This window comes from Eumetopias jubatus, unplaced genomic scaffold, assembly GCF_037043125.1.
Source record: "Eumetopias jubatus isolate StellerSeaLion01/CBP00866 unplaced genomic scaffold, mEumJub1_p1.0 scaffold_3, whole genome shotgun sequence".
Taxonomy (NCBI): domain Eukaryota; kingdom Metazoa; phylum Chordata; class Mammalia; order Carnivora; family Otariidae; genus Eumetopias; species Eumetopias jubatus.
This window is the reverse complement of record NW_028274809.1, coordinates 22,652,211-22,675,689: the sequence shown is the minus strand read 5'-3', so window position 1 is coordinate 22,675,689 and position 23,479 is coordinate 22,652,211. Positions and strand designations below refer to the sequence as shown.

The 23,479-nt window shown below is 37.7% G+C and overlaps 1 protein-coding gene across 1 annotated transcript in view; it reads right to left on the bottom strand.

The window, feature by feature from the left end:
• ABCA12 (ATP binding cassette subfamily A member 12) overlaps positions 1–23,479 on the bottom strand; it is a 215,468-nt gene that overhangs the window by 149,544 nt on the left and 42,445 nt on the right. The window contains exons 7-8 of the mRNA XM_088021951.1: positions 18,745–18,814; positions 4,545–4,638 (exon numbers count right to left, since the gene is read on the bottom strand). Of these exons, the coding sequence (XP_087878077.1) occupies positions 4,545–4,638; positions 18,745–18,814 (164 nt within the window). The remainder of the gene's footprint in view (positions 1–4,544; positions 4,639–18,744; positions 18,815–23,479) is intronic.

Sequence of the window (23,479 nt, the reverse complement as noted above, 5' to 3'; positions counted from 1 at the left end):
GGGGGTCACAACTTGAATACAACTACTGTATCTGCAGGTAAAACTGTGTTTAAAATCCAGGCATGGGCACATAGTGCCCAGGTGAATATGGGTAAATTACTTAACATCTCTGTGCCTCAGTTTTGTCATCCCTAAAATTAGGAAAATCATACTACATAGTTTATAGAGATGATGTATTCACTAAGGAAATATATGTGAAGTACTCAGCATGGTGTCTGACACGTACTAAGGTGTTCAATAAATTTCCACCCCTATTATTACTTTTATTGCAACCCTGAAGACAAAAGGTATGCTCTGGAGGTCAAAAGACATGCTGGTCATGGTGATCATGCATTTACCAAAGCTATGGAGTTACATCCAGATGGGTAGTGTTCAGGATAACCCTGTGCTAGCACACATTTGAATGTAATACAATTAGCAGTTAGCTCCTGCCTTCCACCAGCTCATTTTCAGATGTGAGATGGGCTGAATTTCTTCTCTTCGGAGAAGGCGAGTTATTAGGAAGTGATGGCCTCGAGATAATCGGAGTTTAATCCAGGCTATGGTCATACTTACACAGTATCATTTCCATTGTGCTTTTAGTGGTATTTTCAACTACTTGAAAATATTGTTTTTCATTAACTTCATAAAAATGTGACTCCTTATTTGGCAAGACTGCAATTTTTGGAGTCCACTTATCTCATTATGGCAGGGTTTTTTCTGTTCTTGAAAGGTAGTGAGCTCCACGGTAATTAGGAACTGCTTGCCTGCACTTTGTGGGCATGTGTGTGTTGAAAGGAGACAAAGATAACTCACTATGTTATAGCTGGGCTTAGTCTAAATGCGTTTTGGAGGGTTTGTTTTGTTTTGTTTGTCTTTGTTCCTAAGCATGATTTTTCGGCTTTAAAGTTTGCCTCCTGACAAGTCATTGCATGTACAGATTCTAAGAGGTTGCAACTATTTCAAATGTGGTGTCTTAGCCCATTTCTTTATTTGAACAAGAAGCATCCTGGCCCACCTGCGGGGCTTGGGAAGCTTTCCTTACCTGGGACTTACTATTTGCAGAAGCTAGTTACCGAAGCTGTTTGTGACAACCCAGAAGGGCGTAAGTGAAGGCAAACAATGCCAAAAGTAAGTAGTATGCTCAGGACAGGTGCTCACCTTGGTAGAGACTGCAGCAGCTTCCTTATTCACCAAAAATCCAGACTTCTCCAGACATCCATCAGTCAATAAAACTATGGAGGGAGCCCTTTGAATCACTAATTATATTTGTTCTGAATGATATATCAGTCCTACATATCTGCCCAGCTATTCTGAGAGCAGAATGTGCCCTTGGGATGACAAGTCCTTTCTCACTATAGCTGAGTTTCAGCTGGGGTGTAGCCTGGAGTTTCTTCTTCATTTCTCTGTCGCCCAACTAGCACTGAAGCAGTCACTGTAGCCCAGAAAGGATTTAACTCTGTTAAACAGGACCCAGTTTCCACGATATTACAACTAATGATTCAGGCAGAATTAGTCGGAGAGAAACAGCATTCTCCACTGCATACTAATATTTAGGATAACTCTGATTCATACATCAGCATGCACCTTTCCCCCCATATTTCTTGATTTCATGATAGAGACAGAGACGGGGTTTTTATACCTAATCTCTAACTTGTAGTCTACTTTTGTGAAGCCTAAATAATGCAACATGAGAAATTAGTACTGACTCCTGGATGTAAGAAACGTAAATCCATAAGCTTAAAACTAGAGTCTAGAGCCAGACTGACCTGGGTTCAAATCCTGACACCACCACTTATTAACCGTGCAATCCTGGTCAAGTTACTTAATCTCTCTGTGCATTGGTTTTCTCCACTGTGAACTGAATAATATTGCCATTACCTCCCTAAGCATCTGGCACATATGAGATCAAGAAATATTTATTTTTATCATTTATTATTATGAACTCATTTTAATCTTTCACTATGATATGAGAAACAAAGAAAAACAATAATTTAAAAAAAAGAATAAAAATCCCTGAATCCAAACTTTCATTTTGGAGTTATTCCCTCTCTACCAGAAGACAGGGAAAAAAATGTAACTGCACCCATACTAGTTTTAATTCTCTAATTTGCTATACAGATAGCACCTGCAATTATAAAATTATATTTTATACTTGATTATAGGATGAGTTGACATTTTGGACACAATTTGTATTTTGGCTCTCTGTATAAGAGGGTAAAATATGAGACAAATCCCAAGAACAAGGTAAAGGTAGGTTCCAAAACCTTTCTCTCCTATCCCACATGATTGAATTTTGGCAAATTACATTCTCTCTGGGTCCCAGTGTTCTCCTCTGTAAAGTGAGAGGGTACTTTCCCTCTAATAGTTCTCATAAAGTTCTAATAAAAACAATAAACTATTTTTTAACTGAGTCTTATAAGGTCTGAGAGACTAGCAAAAATACTTCCAATGTTTGAACTTCCCTATAATTCTCTTCTCTCCTACCCATAAACAAAAAGACAATCACCTCATAACTAATTATTATTAGCATATGATCATAAGACCATAGTAAAAGGTGGTTATTCATCTCCTTCTGGATATTGTGTTTTTGCAGAACCTTTTAAAGATTAGGTCTCTGAGGCACTCATCACATGGTTTTTCCAATTTTTTTCTTCATAATTTAGTGGAACTATAAGAGCTCTCCATGATTTTCTCCACAAACCTCTAAATCCCATCAGGCAGCACCAATTAAGACTATTCCCACTCACACACCTTATATTTCTGTCTTGTAAGTTTTGTAGGAGGAGCTTATTACATAACTGAAAAATCCTTATAAACAAGAAATTGGTAGAAATAAGTTGTTGAAAGAAGCTAACAAAGCTCCTTTTGTCACTATCATTAGTGAACTGATAATTAGCATCTTAAACCAGAATAGTTCAAAGAGTGTTTGTCCTTATGTGCTGAATGCATTATTTTTGAAGTCCATGCTATTTAAGATAGGCAAGAATACATAAATTTCAACAATATACAATGGACTTAATCTGTTATAAAGAACTAATATATGCATAATATGAAGAGAACAAAATTATGCTGCTTTTATAAACAACCTAATAAAATTTCAACAACAACTCTGCATAATAACTTGAGCAAAAGTCCTTTAGAAATGGTAAGGTGCTTTTCAAATGTAAGGAATTATTTATTCTAGTACCAAGAGTTTTAATACTTAACACTAATTGAACTGATGTTCTCTTCCAAATTATTCTATTGTGTATGAATCAAGATTCCACCATGGCTGTCATCTTACTTCTTAGGACTGGGTGATTGCAAACACTTATTTTTAAAAGTCACTAGTTCATTATTCTCTTTACAAATAATTCAGTATAAAGCAAATCACCAAAATTTATCTGAAATACAATGTGATTTACAGAAATTTGGTCTATGAGAAGCTTTTAGAAGATGACTGCTTTGTGAAACATCACGCATCTCACCTAACCTTCACTCCTCTACCAAGAAAACTGGCTCCAAAGTTTAAGAACAAAAGCAAAAACAACACTGATCAGATCATTGGGGTTAAAAAACTCATCCTCCTCAGTTCTGAGGACTTTTCTGAGTCTTTCCTGCATCTCCATTCTGGATCCAAAAGAAAATAATGGTCTGAGTTGGCATTGTGCCCATTTTTCAACTGGGTGATGACAAAGTAATGGAGCTAAAATAGTACTAACTGGAAAACAATGTTCTTTCAAAAGAAATGTGTTGATACATTTGCACCACTCATACCAGCTCTGAAGAGAGATAAGAGACTTGTATAGTACTCTGCATATCATTTGTTTGGTTGATCAAATACCAGTCTATGGTTTCTGCTACAATACAAAAGTAAAGGACGATCGCTTGAGATTGCTACTTGATTGTGCTGTACATACCATGAGCTTAATGGGGTGAATAATAAATGAGTCAAAATTTTACAAAGATTAAAATATATTTTGGCTCCTACATGCTTCATAATTTTTTAGATAAATATTACAGGCTCACCTTTCTAACTGATTCAAAAAGCTGGAGAAAAAAACAGGCTAGGTATTTATACAAATACTTCCAAGTGGAAACACTATTTAAAAATTTAGAATAAAACACTAAGGTGGTATCAAAATAAATTTTAACTAGAATCCCAAAATTAGGGGCACCTGGGTCATGAGATCGAGCATCGTGTCAGGCTCCATGCTCAGTGAGGAGTCTGCTTGGGATTCTCTCTCCTTCTCCCTCTGCCCCTCCCCACTGTGCACACACACACTCTCTCTCTTTCTCGATCTCTCTGAAATAAATAAGTAAATTTTTTTTAAAGATTTTATTTATTCATTTGAGACACAGAGATACAGAGAGAGAGAGACCATGAGCAGGGGGAGAGGGAGAAGCAGGCTCCTCGCTGAGCCAGGAGCCCGATGTGGGGCTCGATCCCAGGACCCCGGGACCATGACCTGAGCCAAAGGCAGACACTTAACCATCTGAGCCACCCAGGTGCCCCTAAATAAGTAAATCTTAAAAAAAAAGAATCCCAAAATTAGGGAAACAAACAAATCTCATTTACTTACACGTTGGTTTTGCTCTTGGAGGAAATTTGGTCCGGGTAATAGCCAAAATTATGAAAATAATGACTGGCCATAAAATCAAGACAAGGGTCCAAAGCTGTAAAATAATGACAGGAAAAAAATGTTAATTATTTTACCGAACTAAAAACTTGACAAGAAGTACAACATATAAAATTCCAACACAAACCAGGTATTTGCTTGTAAATACTATTAATTAGAAAGGAATGAGAGATTTTTAAAACTACAAGAGAACTTGAAGTGAACACAAGACTGCTTTTTTCCTTAAAATGAGCTTCTGAAGCCCCCTTTAGAGTCACCTCTCATGACTGTCCCAAGAGTGATGATCTTAAAATTCAAATCTTATCAGTAATTTCCCTACTTAAAAATCTTAGTTGCTTATTGGAAAAGGTTCAACATTCTTTTTTTTTTTAAAGATTTTATTTATTTGACAGAGAGAGAGACAGCGAGAGAGGGAACACAAGCAGGGGGAGTGGGAGAGGGAGAAGCAGGCTTCCCGCGGAGCAGGGAGCCCGATGTGGGACTCGATCCCAGGACCCTGGGATCATGACCTGAGCCGAAGGCAGACACTTAACAACTGAGCTACCCAGGCGCCCCGAGGTTCAACATTCTAAACAGGGCATACAAAACCCCAAAATAATCTCAACCTAGACCTATCTTACCACTTCCAGTGTCAGCATTCTACAGTCAGCCATAAAGATTAGTGTACAACATTGGATAATGACTCAATAAACATGGGTAAAGGAATGAATGAATAGGTGGGTCAATGAGTAAATGAGTAAATGGGAACTTAAGGTTCTATGCACGCCCTCATACCACTATAAATAGTATCTTGCATCTGCTTTTATCATAGAACTTATACTCTTTTCATCTACCTATCTATATTTTTTTACTTGGCTTACAATAAATAGGCAATTCTTTTATGGCAGAAACAGTGTCTTCTTCATTTCTGAATTTCTACTGGTACAAAACAGATGATCAATAAATTTACACTACATCGAAATTTCTATTAGAGGATTTCACTATAAGACACTTCAGGAGTAGCTTTTCTTCCCATGTAGACATTATTCAGTTCATAAGATGTGAACTACTTAATATTTTATATACGTATAAAACTGGTTCCAGAGCAGTGAAAACTACCTATTTGCAAGAACATCAACTGTGATATGCAAACAGTTACAGTGCTCAGCCAAACCCTACAGAACAAACACTGCCAATGAGTAAGGGACAAGTGCGTTAGGTAGGGAGGGACAGGTCGGGGGACTACATGACTAGGCTCACCAAAAATCCCCGAAATGCCGAGGCATAATGAAACCAGAGTTAAGGGAATAAACCAGACCACCCTGCCCTGACGTCAGAGGTGGGTTCTTTTTATGGCAGTCACATTGGGACCACAAAGAATGACCAGATCCCAAAGAAGAAGCAAGCCATTAAAGATGTTATCACCAGTCCTTACTTGAACAAAGACGTCCCAAGAATGTTAAGGCCATGAGCTCCCTGGTCAGTTCTAAATAAAAGACTGTCGGTGGAGGCCCACGTTGGCAACCTGGTCAGGACCCCTCTCACTCCTGAGAGTTTTTTCTGTATCCTTGATTAATAAAGTCCTATCATTTTGATCGTTCTCCTTTGTCAACCAGGTTCATTCTTCAACTCCATGAGACAAAAACCTCCCTCTCCAGCTCCGCCTATACCTAATAAAGTTCAACTTGGAACTATGTTTCTGTCTGGTTATGCAGACTTGTTACCACTTCTCCCCCACTCCCCACCACTTCAGAGACAATCTGCTTCTGACAAATCTCAAACTACTGCCTGGGTCTCTTCGAATCTTCAAAACAATCTAGACCTGTTCAATTACTGATCCTTAAGTAACTATGAAAATCTCCATTGTGTGTCTACAGCACTGTTGTCCTTGCTGACAGGCCTGTGACCAACTTCATGGATTACAGGTTTAAGGGCAAGTTTTTAGCAAATGGAAGAAGTTGACTGTAGATCTAAGAAATCCTAGGATACTTGATCATAGCTGAAAAGCTCCCAGACAGGCTGAACAGCTTCATCTGTAGCAGTGTTTCTCAAGCATTGATATGCACATCAAATCACCTATGGATCTTAGAAACATGCAGATTAAGATTCAGTAGATCTGAGGTCAGGCAGAGATTCTGCATTTCTAACTAGCTGCAGGTGGGTGATGGTGTTGCTGCTGTCCATGAACCACACTTGAAGCAGAGCAGCTCTAAATGTATGCCCCCTGACCTAACTAGGAGGATTGTTTATAAAGTCCTAGAATATTTTTGTTGGCAAGTTCCTTTGAACTAATAGATAGAATTCAGGGCATTTGTAAACTTGGATAGGAAAAAAAATTACAGGGCGCCTGGGTGGCTCAGCCGGTTGGGCGTCTGCCTTCGGCTCGGGTCATGATCTCAGGGTCCTGGGATTGAGTCCCGCATCAGGCTCCCTGCTCGGCAGGAGGCCTGCTTCTCCCTCTCCCTCTGCCTGCTGCTCCCCCCTGCTTGTGCTCTCTTTCTCTCTCTGTCAAATAAATAAATAAATAAATCTTTTTAAAAAAGGGAAAAAAATCACATTTTTATTTTCTCTAACTTTTGATTGAAATTTAGCATTTCCATTAATGATGAATGTAGGCAACCACCCACAATGTTCTTAGAAGTACTTGTGACTTTGTCACAAATAAAAATCACAGATATTTTCAAATCACATTAGTGTTGTTGCAGATACTTCAAAAGTCTGTTTCTACTCATGGTGACATTAAAAATTATAGTAGTTACGGGTTTACCATATTTATTTATTTAGTGCTATAATAAAGAAACACATACTACCATATCATAAATTTGCTTTGTAATGCCTTAATGACTGAATTTCAATACAATTGGTTTTATTTGCATTTCTATTTATTTTATTGATTTCCAAGCACTATTCTTAGGACCATAGGCTTTACCAGACTGCCAAAGACATCCATGGCACAGAAGAGGCTAAGAAGCCTTGATCTGATCCAACTTTCTTTTTTATTCTCTGTGGTGCAGAAGGTTAGCACAGCTTTATCCATTAATTTACCCAAAGTCACATACCCAGTTGGGAAGCAGAACAGGGGATGAGGATCGGAATATCAAGATACTTGGGCTAGATTTTTTTTTAATTATCATCCTACTCTGAGGAAAAAATAATGCCTTACAGAAAGTATATCAGAAAAATATGAGTGTTATAGAAATATAAGATGTGTTATTCTAGCTTAGTCTCTGATACATTCAAAAATTAGAGTCCGTTCTTCAAAGACCTAGATACAGGTACCATTTTTATTTTATGTGACTTATTTGAAATGTAGACTATAAAGAATTGGGGTTTAAAAATACTATGTTTGTGGATTTCTTGGCTTTATATTTGAAGTCATAGTAATTCTTTAAAAAAAAAAAATCATCTGGGTAGGTTTAATGCTCCATAGTTACTTTCAGGAGGATCTATTCATTTTCTATAGCAACCTCATGAGAATTCAGTGAGTAGCTGAGACCAATTGTACCAACACAAATGTACATTCAAATGTACATTCACATTCAAATAAAGGGCATATGTTGTGGGATATCTTTAAATTGTCTTTCAGTTGATCTAATTTGATGGTCCCATGAGGATGTTTTGATAAATCTTGAAATTAATTTTAGACATAATTTAAATCCAGACAAAAATGCAATCTATATCAGAATAGTTTAAGAAATTTGGACTCTATTATAGGTAAAAACTACTGCAAGTCTATAAGCGATCTACTATCAAAAGATTTCCCCTGAGATTTTTAGTTCAGAGAGGTTTGGAGAACATTTCTGCATACTGCATTTTAGAAGGATAACAAACACAAAGCCCTCCACACTGTGATCTTGGGAATGTTAAGGTTGACAAGTTAATCACAAAAGCAAGAAACAAACAAAATTTAAATTTTCATAGCAGCAGGATTGCTCCCAACACCATTCTAAATATTATCATAAACAACCTAGAAGTAAATGCAGTGTCAAGTATCCAAATACTAAACCAATGAGCCATGACTCATTTTTGTTTGTTCGGAGAAAGGGCTGATATATTGATTTTACACATATAGATATTGGGGCTACTTGAAAATTAAGGGAAAAGCAGTTTTCAAAAGTTTCCTATTTTTGCTAATATTTTAATTATCTCACATTTGCCTCTATACCTCATTTGTGTTCCACCCCCTACCCCGCATTCCTGACATCTAAAGGCATATGCACACTGAGTAGTTTAAAATTCCTTAGTGGGCTATGGCATTTGTTTCTTATTTCTCCAGGGTTTATTTTCCATTGAGATGTCCCATTCTGTTCTCTTTCTCTTCCCTTTCCCTTCCAGAACAATTCAGCGCCTGAAAATCCTTTCACTGAGGCCCAGAGAAAGGCTAGTCCACACTATGACTGAAGGCACCACAATAACACAGGGAAGAAGGTGCGTCCCTAACAAAGTGAAGAGAAAACAGACAGTTCAGAAGTCAAACATGGGAGGTCAAAACCCAGATGGGGTAAGGAAGGTTTCTATTCAGGGTAAGAAGCAGGTGATTGATTTCAACACAGGGAGGGAGACCAAAAAAGTAAATACATTATCCATAAGAGGAGCCAGGTCTCTCACTACCCATCAGCCAAATTATTAACATGGAAAACAAGAGTGCTATAGTGTTGGGTTAGAATTAAAGATATGGGTATGAACGCCTGGTTTCCAAAATGCATAAAGAGACAAGAAACATAGCTATAAATTTGTGGGTATAACTTATTTATTTCCTTTTCTTCTGGTTTCAGAAAAGTTGTTTCTGCCTCATTGTGTATTTTCTCTGTCCCAACCCTGGGAATAGCCACGTTTCCAAGAAACCCTAGCTTCTTTAAGTAGACATCTGAGAGCTAGGTGTGCTTGTTGTTATTAGAGTGTCACTGTTTCCAAGCCTGGCCAAAGCTACAGAATAGATGTAGACACAGAGATAGATAGATAGATAGATAGATAGATAGATAGATAGATAGATGAAAAAGAAGAAAGAAAGAAAGAAAGAAAGAAAGAAAGAAAGAAAGAAAGAAAGAAAGAAAGAAAGAAAGAAAGAAAGAAAGAAAGGTGATAGATACACTTAGAGAATGTCAGAAAATGATGGGGAGCGGTGCCTGGGTGGCTTAGTCGGTTAAGCATCTGTCTTTGGCTCAGGTCATGATCTCGGGGTCCTGGGATTGAGTCCTGCGTTTGGCTTCCTGCTTGTCAGGGAGTCTATTTCTCCCTCTCCCTCTGCCCCTCACTACTGCTCGTGCTCTCTCTCACAAATAAAAAAATATATATAATCTTTAAAAAAAATGAAAATGAGGGGGATGTCAATAGGACACAGATACCAGCCTATCACAAACTCGAGCATCAAGTTTGACCCACTGGCCAAGTTTAAACAGTAAGAAAATATTATGACAATAAAAAATTACATCTAACTGAATAAACTAGGAATCTGGGAATCTATGTAGGTAAAAATACATAAACAAACAGATAAATTGGAATTTTAATGAGGAATGGGATATGTACATAGTCTCAAAATAGTTTCCCCCCAAAATGGGACAAAGGGACATCATGTACCTCCTGAAGGTATAAGAACACAGCATCATTTCTGTAGTATTCCTGCCAAAGATAAATATCCAGAGTCTAAAAATAAGGAGACAACAGATAGTCTACAAAACAACTAGTCTTAAATGTTCAAAATGTGTGAGGGTCATGAAAGTCAGGAAAGACTAACCAACTGAAGGAGACCAGAGACATGAAAACTGGATGCAGAACATGATTCTGAACTGAAATCTTTTGTTATAAAAGACATGGTTGGGACGTCTGATGGAGCCTGAATTGTGTCTAAAGATCTGATGGTGGTATTGGGTTGTGTAGGTGAATGTCCTTGTTTGTAAATTAGGGACACCAAAGTGTCCAAGGTAATGGGGCATCAATCTCAATTGGCTCTAGAAAGAAAGTTATTTGTACTGTTCTTGCAACTTTTCTTTAAATTTGAAATTGTTTCAAAATTTAAAATTTAGAAATTATTTTTAAAATAATTTTTAAAAATCCAGAGCCAATTTTTAAAAGACAGAAAAAGAGAAAAGATGAAGAGCTAAGAAAAGAGTTAAAAAACAAACATGTTTCATATTCAGGAACCTATCCCATTGTACACAGGGGACAATGTTTGGGAAATTAGCAGTGATGGCAGCACACATGTCAATGACCTTGAAGTCAGAGAAGCCATCCACTCAAAAATCTCAAGTTTAAACTGTAAGAAATTCCTTGAATGAACCGAATATAAATTCACTTGAAAATTTCCATTTAGAGCCAATCTGTAATACCTATTAACTAATTTGAATTACCTAGTAACAATTGCCTCTGCATTTGTTAAGAACTATTGTTTCAAATCTTTGAAAACCTCTCAAATCTAATTTTCTGAAAAATTTGAGCAAAGCACATAATTTCGGCTTTAGGGAATTCCTATACCATTACTTTGTCAGAACTTTTTATTCTAATTATTGCTGGCATCTGATTCTATTTGTGTCCACCATTTTTATTACTCTTAAAAATCATTTTCACTGAAAGTAAATAAGAAAACAAGATACAGGTGAACTTTAAATTAATAAGTGTTACCATATATTTGAAACTTTGAGGAAACTACTACTATTTGAATGCTTTTAAATAGGGCATCCATGCTCTAGTCTTCATCATAAATGTCACCATTCCCTACTGTCTTATGCTTGGCCCACATCACACAGTCATATTACTTCTCTTTCCTGTACAGACATTTGAGTTTGTGTCCCTTGCACTAGTGTGGTTTGAAGTTGGTTGTGTCTGAAATGAATGATACTGAATATCAGTACAATCTCCAAGATGCAATGGAGATTCTTTTGCCTAATTCTGAAAATCAATAAAAATAAAATCTTGGATTTTATTTATGGAAGATCTTCCATTCCCTTTCATGGAATCATGGTCTTAGAGAGTCTTACGTTCATAATACAATAAAGAGTTATTGAGCACCTACTGTGTACCAGATACTGGGGATAGAGCAATTAAAAAAATCAGTCTTTTAAGGAAGGAAAACATTAAAAAATTACAACCAAATGTAATAGATGATGCTAAGACACAGGACGTAGAGTGCAAAAGGAAGATAAAGGAAGGGGAACTAAGTCTAAAACCTAAAATATGAAAAAGGGTCAGGCCCAGAAGAAAGGATATGTGTGTTGGATGGGATGTGAGAAAGAAGTGGGAGTCTTTCAAGCAGAGGGAACATATGGGTGAAGACCCACAGATGGGAAAGAGGGTGGAATATTCTAGAAAAGAAATAAGTCTAGAATTACTGGTATATCAAAAGTTAGGGAAAACATCTTTGCCATATGGTTATTCAGCTTCTACTTGAATGCTTCCAGTGACTAGAAGTTCAGTATTTCAAGAGACTTCGTTGTTGGACAACTCACATTGTCTGATTTTTTTTTTCCCTCATAACAAGGTGATATCTTCCTTCCTGAAACTAACACTCATTCCTCTTAGTTTGGCCCTTTTTTCCACATGAGAATTCTGCAAGTATTTGAAGACAGACAGAGTCCCCTTTCCTCTAGGGTACCAATGCCAGTTCCTTCAACAATTCTCTGATAATATGATTTCAAAATATCTTCCCCAGGATGAATTCTTATCAAGTGGTCTTATAGTTAGTATCAGTTCAATATAGTAGTCCAAATGATAATAGCCAATATTTATTGACACCTTAGAATTTGTATATATACAATGGAATATTATGCAGCCATCAAAAAAAACGAAATCTTGCCATTTGCAACGACGTGGATGGAACTAGAGGGTGTTATGCTGAGCGAAATAAGTCAATCAGAGAAAGACATGTATCATATGACCTCACTGATGTGAGGAATTCTTAATCTCAGGAAACAATCTGAAGGTTGCTGGAGTGGTGGGGGGTGGGAGGGATGGGGTGGCTGGGTGATAGACACTGGGGAGGGTATGTGCTATGGTGAGTGCTGTGAATTGTGTAAGACTGTTGAATCACAGAACTGTACCTCTGAAACAAATAATACATTATATGTTAAAAAAAAGAAGATAGTGGGGGGAATCGGAGGGGGAGACGAACCATGAGAGACTATGGACTCTAAGAAACAAACTGGGTTTCTAGAGGGGAGGGTTCTAGAGGGGAGGGGTGTGGGGGGGGTGGGTTAGCCTGGTGATGGGTATTAAAGAGGGCACGTACTGAATGGAGCACTGGGTGTTATACGCAAACAATGAATCATGGAACACTGCATCAAAAACTAATGATATAATGTAGGGTGATTAACATAATAAAACAAAATTTAAAAAAAAGGGAAAAAATAAAATAAATTTGCCAATGGTATCAAACTAAAAAAATTAAAAAAAAGACTGTGTAAGACGCTATGGTAAATACTTAACATGCATTATCTCATTTAATATAATCACCTCAATTTCCTCCTGCAGATGGGAAATCAGAATCTTAAAGAGATTAAATAAGCCTTCATTCCATAAGCCACTAAATGGCAAAGCTGGTATTTGAGCCCAGGGAGCCTGGCTTCAGCACCTGAACAGTTAATTATTAAGCTGTGTGTTCAAATCACTACAGGATATAGTACTAGCTCTCTTTGATCACTATACTTTTACTAGTTCAGTGTATAAGAGCACTGAAAATCATTTAAAGGTTTTCCTGTAACCTAGAATCATAACTTTAAAAAATGATTGATTGATTGATTGATTAGAAAGAAAGAGCACAAGTGGGAGGGTCAGAGAGAGAGACAGAACCCCAGGCGGACTCTGTGCTGAGCGTGGAGCCCAAGGTGGGGCTCATCCCTATACCCTGAGACCGTCATGACCCGAGATAAAACCAAGAGCCAGACGCTCAACTGACTGCACCACCACGGTGCCCTTAGAATCATAACTTTTTATTACAAGCTTCAATTGCCCAACTTTCCACATATAAAGTACATTGTTTGTTTTCCTTTCCCGTTCCTTTCCTTTTGCATTGTCCCATAAATCAAGAATAACTATTACTTGAAAGAAGATTCCAAGGTTTACATTCTGAAGTAAGAGGCTGGTATTTCACATCTGGAATAAACCTTAGTTCCACCCCCAAAACAAGCAAACAGAAGTGGCAGAGCGCTCTCAGTTAATTGGGCTTTCTGCTACTGAACACTGCCATCCACAGAAATGACTCACCAAAAAACTGGGATTGAGGACATTTTCTGAAATCTATACTTACAGATTATAATGTATTTTGGAGTTTGGTAATTTTTTTTTCTTGTTTTTAAAGATAAATTTATTTGAGAGAGAGAGATAGTGACAGAGAGAGAGAGCAAGAGTGGGGAAGAGAGGGAGAAGCAGGTTCCCTGCCGATGCGGGGCTCCATCCCAGGACCCAGGGATCATGACCTGAGCAGAAGGCAGACACTTACCTGACTGAGCCACCCAGGCACCCCTTGAGATTGGTATATTTTCTATGATGCATAGTAAAACAAAACCTTTTATTGGACTTTAAGCTAATTTATTTTTCTATTGCTCTCATTTCTAAAACATTTTCATCTCATTTGCTTTTTGTTTGAGAGAGAGTGTGCCACTGGGGGGGTGGGTAAAGGGGCAGGGAGAGAGTATCTTAAAGCAGGCTCCAAGCTCAGCACTGGGCCCAACACGGGGCTTGATTTCACAACTGTGAGATCATGACCTGAGCCAAAATCACGAGTCGGATGCTTAAGAGACTGAGCCACCTAGGCGCTCATTTGCTTTTTATTATTTTACTAAACTAACAAAATGTGTATGTCTGCTATGCGGCAGGCATCAATATCAACAGGTAGATCTAAATTTTTTTGAACAATTAAAAGGGATTAAAGGAATAAATGGTATAGATCTGGAAGAGGTAAACGGGCCTGGGGCATTTGATCAGGTATTTGCCTGATTTGTTCAGGACTTAGTTTATTTTAATCCAATTTAGAGTTCAATTTGTGATTACAGTTTAATCCTAAATTGCTTTAGTCAAAACATTATTTTAATGCATAGACCAACTTCTCCGAAATTTTGAAGCTAGCACTTCCTCTTTCTCTAGACACTGTGAGGGGATGTTATTATGAGCAAGGTGGGGTTGGGGAGGAAGTATCAAACTTTTAGCCAAAGGGTTAGAAATCAGGGGCACCTGGGTGGCTCACCTGGTCAAGTGCAGACTTCTGATTTCAGCTCAGGTCATGATCTCAGGGTCATGAGCTTGACCCTCCCCCCCACCCCAGAACAGGGCTCCACACTCAGCGTCAAGTCTGCTTCTCTCTCTCTCCCTCTGCCTCTCTCCCCATTCATGTGCATGTTTGCTCTCTCTCAAATATACAAATAAGTAAAATCTTAAAAAAAATAAAGTGTTAGAAATCAGTCAAGTTGTGGGAATGTCTATGATGGAAAAACTGAGCTAAAGTGAGACCCCCTAGCCAAACAGTTAGATTAAAATAAACAATTCAAGGTAATTTTCCTTCTTCTGTCCTAAGTCTGGAATTAGATTCTTCTTCTATGGAGATCTGAAGTCAATCCTTGATATGCCTTTAGAATTCATCTTCTTAATGAAAGATAAACTCTGATGTTGTACTATCTAGTCTTTCATCCTGCAGTCTCTGCTGTGCCAGGACTCAGTTTCTTATCATTAACTAGCATCTCATTAGGTGAGCCTCCCTGTTGCTAACCATCTCCAGTGGAATGTATCTTCACATCTGTATTATTTCTAGAATTAAATTACAAGCCCAGCAGGGTAGCAACTGTATCTAGTTGATTTTCTGTATTACCTAACATTTCTGTTGGTGCTTAATGTATTTTTTTCACACTCCTTTAGCATTCTTTTTTTTTTCCATATAATTGAGAACTGTTGTAACCACTAATACTAAAAAAACAGCAATATCTGAGGCCTCCTTAGCAAACATGATCTCTTCACTGGTGAGCTGAACTCTGAGTAGGGATCCAAGAATGTTGGAAAAGGAAACTCAACTCAGTGGCAATAGGGAGGCAGTAGCAGGTAGTGAAAAAAATAAATCTTTTTTGGGGGAAATCTGACTTTGAGTCCTTAAACTCATTGTGTCACCTCGGATAAGTCCCTTGAACTCTCTGGGGCCCTGTAAAATTAAGGCAGTTAGATAATCCCAAATATTTCAGAATTCTGATGTTTGATTTTATTTAAAAATTAAAGAGAAACATTTACCCTCAGAACAATTTTGAGGGATGTCACCTCCAAAATCGAAGATCCTGCCTTTTTTTTTTTTGTAGCCAAACTCAACATTTAGCTTATCCCATTATCTTTCTATTTCTTAGACTATATAGGTGTTTGAAATTCTTTTTCTCACTTTCTATTCTAGTATATATTTTTATAATATATTTCCTTAGTAATCCCCCCTCTAATATTTTTACTATATATTTGTTTTTCTTGTTTTTTTTTCTTGTCTGTCATTTGTTTCTCCATTAGTAGGTTCCTAACTTCTTCCTTTACAGACTATCCTTCCCACCCTCCTGCTTTGTGATAGAATCTCTTAAAAACACAGTGAAGGAGGATGTCTTTGTAGTGATTATTCTTTAACATTCACTAAAGACTACACATTTCCAGAGTCACACAGCTTCATTTCTATTTTCCTGGGTATAAAACTACATTTTTAAGGTATCATATTCAGGATGATTATGAGAGAAATAAAAATACTTGCATTTTAAATAATTCCTTGGTGGATGACAAAGTCAGTCACTATATACAATGTCCTCTCCTCAAATTTTATACCTCTTCTTTTCACATTCTCTTTTAATTTGTTTATATTTTCTCTTTTCACAATTTTTTTCATTTCACCTCCTTTTATGTCTTTAATCCTAACTTTCCAACCCCTTGACTGTCTCATTCTTCCCTGTTTACACTACCACACGTATATCCTTTCCACCTGTGTCCTCAAGTCTTCTTTCCAAGAGCAGAAAATAGGATTGGCCCGAGCCAACCTATGAAGAAGAGATGTACCTGTCTTTGCCCTCTTGCCCTCCACCTAGAATTGTCTTTCCTTTTCCTTTGGGCACCACTATTTTCTAAAATGGGCACCACCATTTTCTAAAAGTCTCTTGTGTCCCTCTAGTTGGTCATAATGGATTCAAGTGGGCCTTCTCTATTTCCCCAAATTCAGGACTATTTCTGATTTCATTTCCTGCAATCAACACTTAACCTGTCCTAGGTCTCAAGGTAGCCTTAAGATCTGAATCCTCTGATGTCCCCAAAAGAACTAATAGATCATGTATTCTCTTTCCTTAGGCAAAAGTATAATTACCAGGGGCTTTTTAGGGATTTTTGACTACATAAGAATAATACAAGGTATCATGGTGAAAATGTTTTAGCATGCCTGAATTCCATCTCCTTTAAATATGCCATATCTGGCAGAAATTGACTAAAATGGAGAAAAACTCTAAAGTAGAAAATTGATATACTAGCTACTTTACAGATAAGGAAAGAACTTATTAAAGTTTTTAAAGATAAAATTTCTCAATGAAAAAAATGTATTCACCTGAGGGTTTTTTTTTAATTTTTAGGTAAAATGGAATTATAAGGAAAATATACAACCTCACATTCAGTTTATCAGCAACAACAGATATGTTTTCAGTCCCTTTCTGCTTTTATTTTTAACTAGTGAGTTTTCATCACTTAAGAGCTATACTGTATATAAATTTCTTCCTCTCTCCCACAATCCCTTCTCCTGGATTTCCTTTCACATTACTTTGAATAAAATAGGACACACACATCACTCCAAATCCCTCTATAATCTATTTGCCCAGTGTCTCACCATTTGTAAAGCACTTTGAAATACAGTGGCACATTTGGTTCTTACCACTCTGTGAGACAGATATGGTAGAGCCTGGGCTTATTTTGCAAAGAGGAAAACCAGTGCTCAGAGAAACTGCTATGCTACTCAGGTCATACAGTTTCGAGAAGCAGAACCAAGAACCTAACTCTCATCTTCTGACCACATCCACCTATCCAGACTCTTTTCCTGCTGAATTCCACATAGAACCTACCATGGAATAATTACAGCAGGTTTTCTTTTGTGTTGTTTCCAATTGAAAAGGAACACTAATGATTTAATTAAAAAATATTAATGATTTAAAATTTTATGTCCAAACCCCACACCCGTGCAATCACATAACATCTTATGATTTTAAATCCTACATTCACAAAGGTGAGTGAACATTCCTTCTCTTTCTCAATATATACATCAGGACACTTAAGTAAGGTGTCAGGCACTGCCAGCAAATTTGAAGTGAGATAAGGTACACGGATGAAATGTTGGTTTCTAGGACGCACATTATCTGCATGATATTTATATTATTCATTGAGGCTGGGAATTACCACTCTAAAATGAAATATATGGAGTGCCTTTTTGAATTTCTCTGGTTTTCAAACATTCTTCTGTATATGTGACAACCCACAGAACCCAATTCTTTTCTCAATCTCCCTACACCCTATCTGATGAGGATCTAATAGCTAGTTTTGTAATTTAAAAAGCAAACATGAATGTAAGAGCACAAAAAAGATGTTGTAAAAGAGTAGATAGACTGTAGCCGTAAAGTTAAGTGATTCAATAATACTCTTGAAGCATGGCACATATACTGACTCTTGTTTGGCATTTCTAGTAAATAATTTTTAGGTACTGAAATTTCGTAGAAGCTTTTCTATACCAACAACCTTCAAACTATTTCCTTTCTATATCTCACTTTTCAAACAAGCTTTCCATCACTTTTGGTTTTCAAATGCTTTTCTCCCCATTTATTATTCCTTTCATCTGATATTTTTCTTCATCTCATTTTTAACTAAATTTATTAAGAAAAGTTCTGAAAGCATTTTGGCCTGAAACCTAGAATTCAACACTAGTTCCAACTCAACCAGCAACAAAATGCATCCTTTTCTTTGCCCAGGGCATGTCCTGGTTTACCCTTTTAACTTATGGAAATCAAAAGGCAGGTTTGGGGGTATGTTTAGACTTGCCCCATTAGCTACAATACAGTTTCAGGATGTTTTCCACATATCTTATTCCTGCTTTAGAAAATGGCTTAAAACTCTTCTCTTGTTACCTCTCATTAACATCACATTTTAGGATTGCCTGGAGTATTGCCCCTGGGCACCCCCCTTCCCTTTTTCTACTCACCGGCTGCCTTTTGACACCTAGCCAATTTTTCCAGATCAGGACCCGAAGCTGATGAAACTGGGAAGCCATCCTTCAAACACCACGAACAAGAGAATTCCTCTCTTTTCCTCCACCCCACAGAAGAATTGCTACCCTGTCCAACTTGCTGTGTCAATGGGTCAAAGCCTTTTCACGGCATAACTTTCCTGAGGGCTGGGTAAGAAACCCACAGTTCTGCTGCTGCTGGATTTTTCCTTTGGCTTAATCCTTGACCAGGGAGCACTTCTCAACCAGCTCTTCCTCCGAAACACAAACACAGATCAGACCTGTCAGTGGCTTTGCTTATTTTAAAATAACATCCAGTTATTGCTTGTTGCATGAAGTCCAGCCTCAAGAGAGAATGAGTATCATTCAGATAATGCCCTACTGTAAAAAAAAAAAAAAAAAAAAAAAAGCTGAACCCACACCTCCTACTCTCCATGAAATTAACTGCCTATCCACACCTTCCTGAAGGTGTCACCTGCACTGGACACGTCATGAGGAATTAGGTGGGACTCTTGCCAGGCCAGTAGGACTTGTCCTACATTCTCTCGCCTTCTTTTCTACATAGTGTCTGCGGTAGCAGAGGCAGGACACATAGCATTTTACAGACTCTGTAAAAGTGACTCATAATATTTAAATTGTCATTAAGATGTTTTAGCTCAATAAGGCCAGAGCTCAGCTAAAACACTCTGAACCTCAATCCATGGAGAAAGTCTCAATTTTTAGCCTAAAGTTGAGTTGAATGCTTTGATTTGGAGGGAAGTAACTATGTTGGCTAGGTTTCACCTTCTGTTACAATTTATTAGGTTAACAAATTGCAGAAAATAAAAGGTAGGCTGTAGGTGGCATAAATGACATACAGTGGATTCCCTCATTTGGGGGATGGGGGTTCATGCATCTATTATAGGAAAGCCACATTGTTTTAGGCTTTTATAATTAAAGAAGACACAGGCTGATGCAGGACATCACTGAATTTATGATATAGCAGAGTTCTAATGCACTTGAATATCCAAATCAGTAAAAGAAATCTATCATAAATTAGGAGAAAAGAAAAAGGCTCTATGCTTACATTATTCAAGGTATTTTCTAATTAAGTAATTTTAATTGTGATTTCAGGATACATGTGAAGGAGAACTCTGGCATAAAAGTCTCCAGGAGTAACCTTGCTTAAACACCTTAATGACAACCTATTCCCTCTGATATCAATGCCTCCACAATCTGGCTTCAGCCAATTTTTCAATAGTCTACTACAAATGTTTGACTGCTTACCAAACTCATATATATTACAATGTGCAAACATAGCTCTGTTTTATGGTCCTTGATTGCTTATGCCATCTTTTCTACCTGGGATAAACTCCTCCCTCTCTAAGCTTCTACCTCTCAGTACCATCCTCAGGTTGACATCTTCCATGATGCCTTTTAAGAAATACCCTTAGGATGTCCTCTCGCTTGCCTTTAATCCAGCATAGTTCTTTGTTTATATTTCTCTCAAGGACCCTGCATTTCTTATTTTTTCCACTAGATTGTCAACTCTTAAAGATCATATTTTATATCAAAATACTTCAGAATGATTAATGGTCAATAACTGCTGCTGAATTTAATTGAATATTGAGCCAAGGCTAGTGAAACCCTCTTTTGTTCCTTACACCTTTCTATGATTGATACAGGTTCTATTTGTGAAATCAGTAAAAGCAGTGTGTGAGTTATCTTTTCAATGTTTGAGTTCAAATGCTGGTTCAGCTTCCTGGTCCCCATGTCGACTCTGCAATGTTGATGGCAGCCAGCCTGGGGCTGACTGGAGCCATGTTGGCACATGCCAATTACCTCAACTTTGGCTCTGTCCTTACTGTGATGAGTCTTTCCAAGCCTAATCCCCATTAGGCAGTCAGTCCTGAATATCTAGAACTTGGCTCTTGAATTTTTTTTCTGAACAAGGTTAAAGACAAGGTGCTCTTCAGACACTGGGTGCCTCTGGAAGTAATACTCTCCTTCACCACTTCTGGGATTCAGTGTCCAAGATTCTTCTGGCTTTCTCAAGATTTGATGACTTGAGCTCCTGCTCCCTGCCTTCTTTATCTGCCATCTGTTACCGTCTACAACTCACTAATGATTTGGTTCCCAAATAAATATTATTCACTTGTGAAGTCAAGGTGGGATTTGGGGATGTGACTCTACATGTTGAGGGACATTACAGGTGCACAGAGTCGCTTTATTCAGTCAGGTTACTTCAGCTTAAAAAGTACTGACTCACCACGTGACTGATGCAGGTGAGAGGTCAGCTCGAAAAGTATCAAATGGTTTCTCCTAGTAGCTACTTGTCATCTTTCCAGTGTAATCATGGAGTTGTTCTGTTGTTGGTTTAACTTTGGTTATAGTCTCTCTTTCAGGCTGTTCTCTGGCCTGTACACCTTCATCTACTACCTCTAATTTTCTGATGATGATTATGTATTTTATTACAACCCATGACTTCCCAGGAGATTTATCTCTTCAAAGTAATTTCAAAACTATGCATTAAGTGTTTAATATATGTAATATATTCCTTTATAATGGAAGGCACATAATGTCATAACTCCAAATGTCACACACACACTTACTTGGGGACTAGGGTATTCTTTCACAAAACATAATTCAAAGTAGTTTAATGTGGGGTATATAGACAATGAGACCTCCAAATTTTGCCCCACTCTAAATATCTATATTCCGGCATCTATGTTGGCCATATCTGCTTCTACTATTTCCTTTAAGGTTTTCAAATTTCTTTTAAAATTTACTTTTGAAAGCATCTTTTATGATTTCATTTCAGAAAAGGCCTTAGCTAACATTAATCTTGGAAGTTATAGCTTATGTAAATCAGGAATCATAATCTCAGATCAGAATAGAACTTAAAGAAATTATTAGACCAACCAAAAGGAAACGGAAGAGAATGTGGAAGGAGATTAAAGATAGTGAATTCTTTTTTATTTTGTTTTGTACAGAGAAAGGTATAGCTTTGTGCCCTACTCCTGACTACAGATTGAGGTGCTTTGGCAGATATTTTAGGAGTTCCCCTTGAGGGAAGAAAGAACAATTTAGCAACCAGAAATAAGCTATATCCAGGACACATCGTTGCTGAAAAATGTTTTTTAAAAAGCAAAAAGCTAAACTGAAAAAAAAAAAGCAAATAAACAGGGGCAAATTAGAACAATACACAATCCATGAATGAATACATTTATCAGTAAACTGTTGACAGATTTTATTCCTATAGTCGCACTGAGAAGTTAAATTACTCTATTCGGCCAGACCATGGTGATCTGCCACACTATTTAGTGTTCCAGTGCTTCTGCCAGAGGCCAGCAGACACAGGCTGTCCTTGGGATGACTTCCAAGTCTTGGACCATAATATCTGCTTCTGCTCCCTTTCTTTGATGTTGGTGATTCTATACTTTGGTGATCAACAGATGCATCCCTTTATCAAGCAAGGAGTCTACCAGAACTTAGGAAGTATTTGCTTTTGTGTGCTCACTCACCAACAGTAAGACCAAAAAAAATATAGCTTTATCACAGAATAGCCTGCACAAAAATTAGCTAATCCTAGGATTCCAGCTTTCTGCTTTCCTGAATTCCAGTAACGGCAAGTTTTGGAGAACAGTTCAAACAGCCCAAATTTGACTGAGCCATGCACAGAATTAGTTTTGAACATGCGTGGTTATCCTCCTAAGGTTGGTCTTATCTAGGATCACCTCCAGAGTCACTTCATCTACTGAACCTAGTAAGAATGGTGGTTTGGCCAAGGCCGCACAACTGTGTAATTGACAGGCACCATACGCACTGGAGTGGCAGCTCTTGGCAGTCAATCATCATGTAGCACACTCCAGGACCAGGGCAAGAGGGAATGGGCCCAAACACAAGTAGGATATTAACACAGCTGAAACACATTAATTTGTTTTAGTAGTATTAAAGATCTACATTAATAATAATAAATACTAGACTATAAAGCCTATATTTGTTTAACTCATCACTGTATAATAGGAATTTAACATAGATCTTGCCTTATATTAGGTGGTAAATAATGCTTATTGAATAACTGAGTAGCAAACATTTGTTAAGCACTTACTGAATTATCACGGGAGGGCTATCATGTAGAAAGTGGCATTATCCCAATTTTCAGAGGAAGAAAGTGACATTCAGAGAGGATATAACTTGCCTAAGTTCACCTAGTTAGAAGTGGAGATGGTGAGAACAGCAGCAGGGGATCTCAACCCCGATATCAATACTTTTCATCTCCGTGTGATGCTGCCTCCAATCTTGTGTACTACACTGTGTGGGAAGAACTGAGAAGGAAAGAAAAGAACTTCAGGGTTTTCCCTGGTTTTCTAGGGGCCCGTAAATCACTTGTAGAAATTTACTGAAAATGAAAAATTATTGTCAAAATAAGTGCACAAAGAATTATTGCACCAGGAAGTCAGGAAAAAGAAGGCTTCTCTTTTTAGGCTTCTTGGTAGAACAGCCAAGAAGTTCCCAGTGTGGCCCTTGCCAGCTTCATTAGGTATGTCTCTGCCCTCTCAATCATCCCTGCTGCCATCTGCTGTAATGCCTTGGGTGAAGACTATTCACTTTCAGGCTTTGTCATGCTGCTCCCTCGTGCTCATTCTTAAACAACTGACTCAAGTGTTGCTTCCTCTCTGAAGCCTTTCCCAGCCCTTCCACCCACCACGCCCCAACTCCAGGATGAATT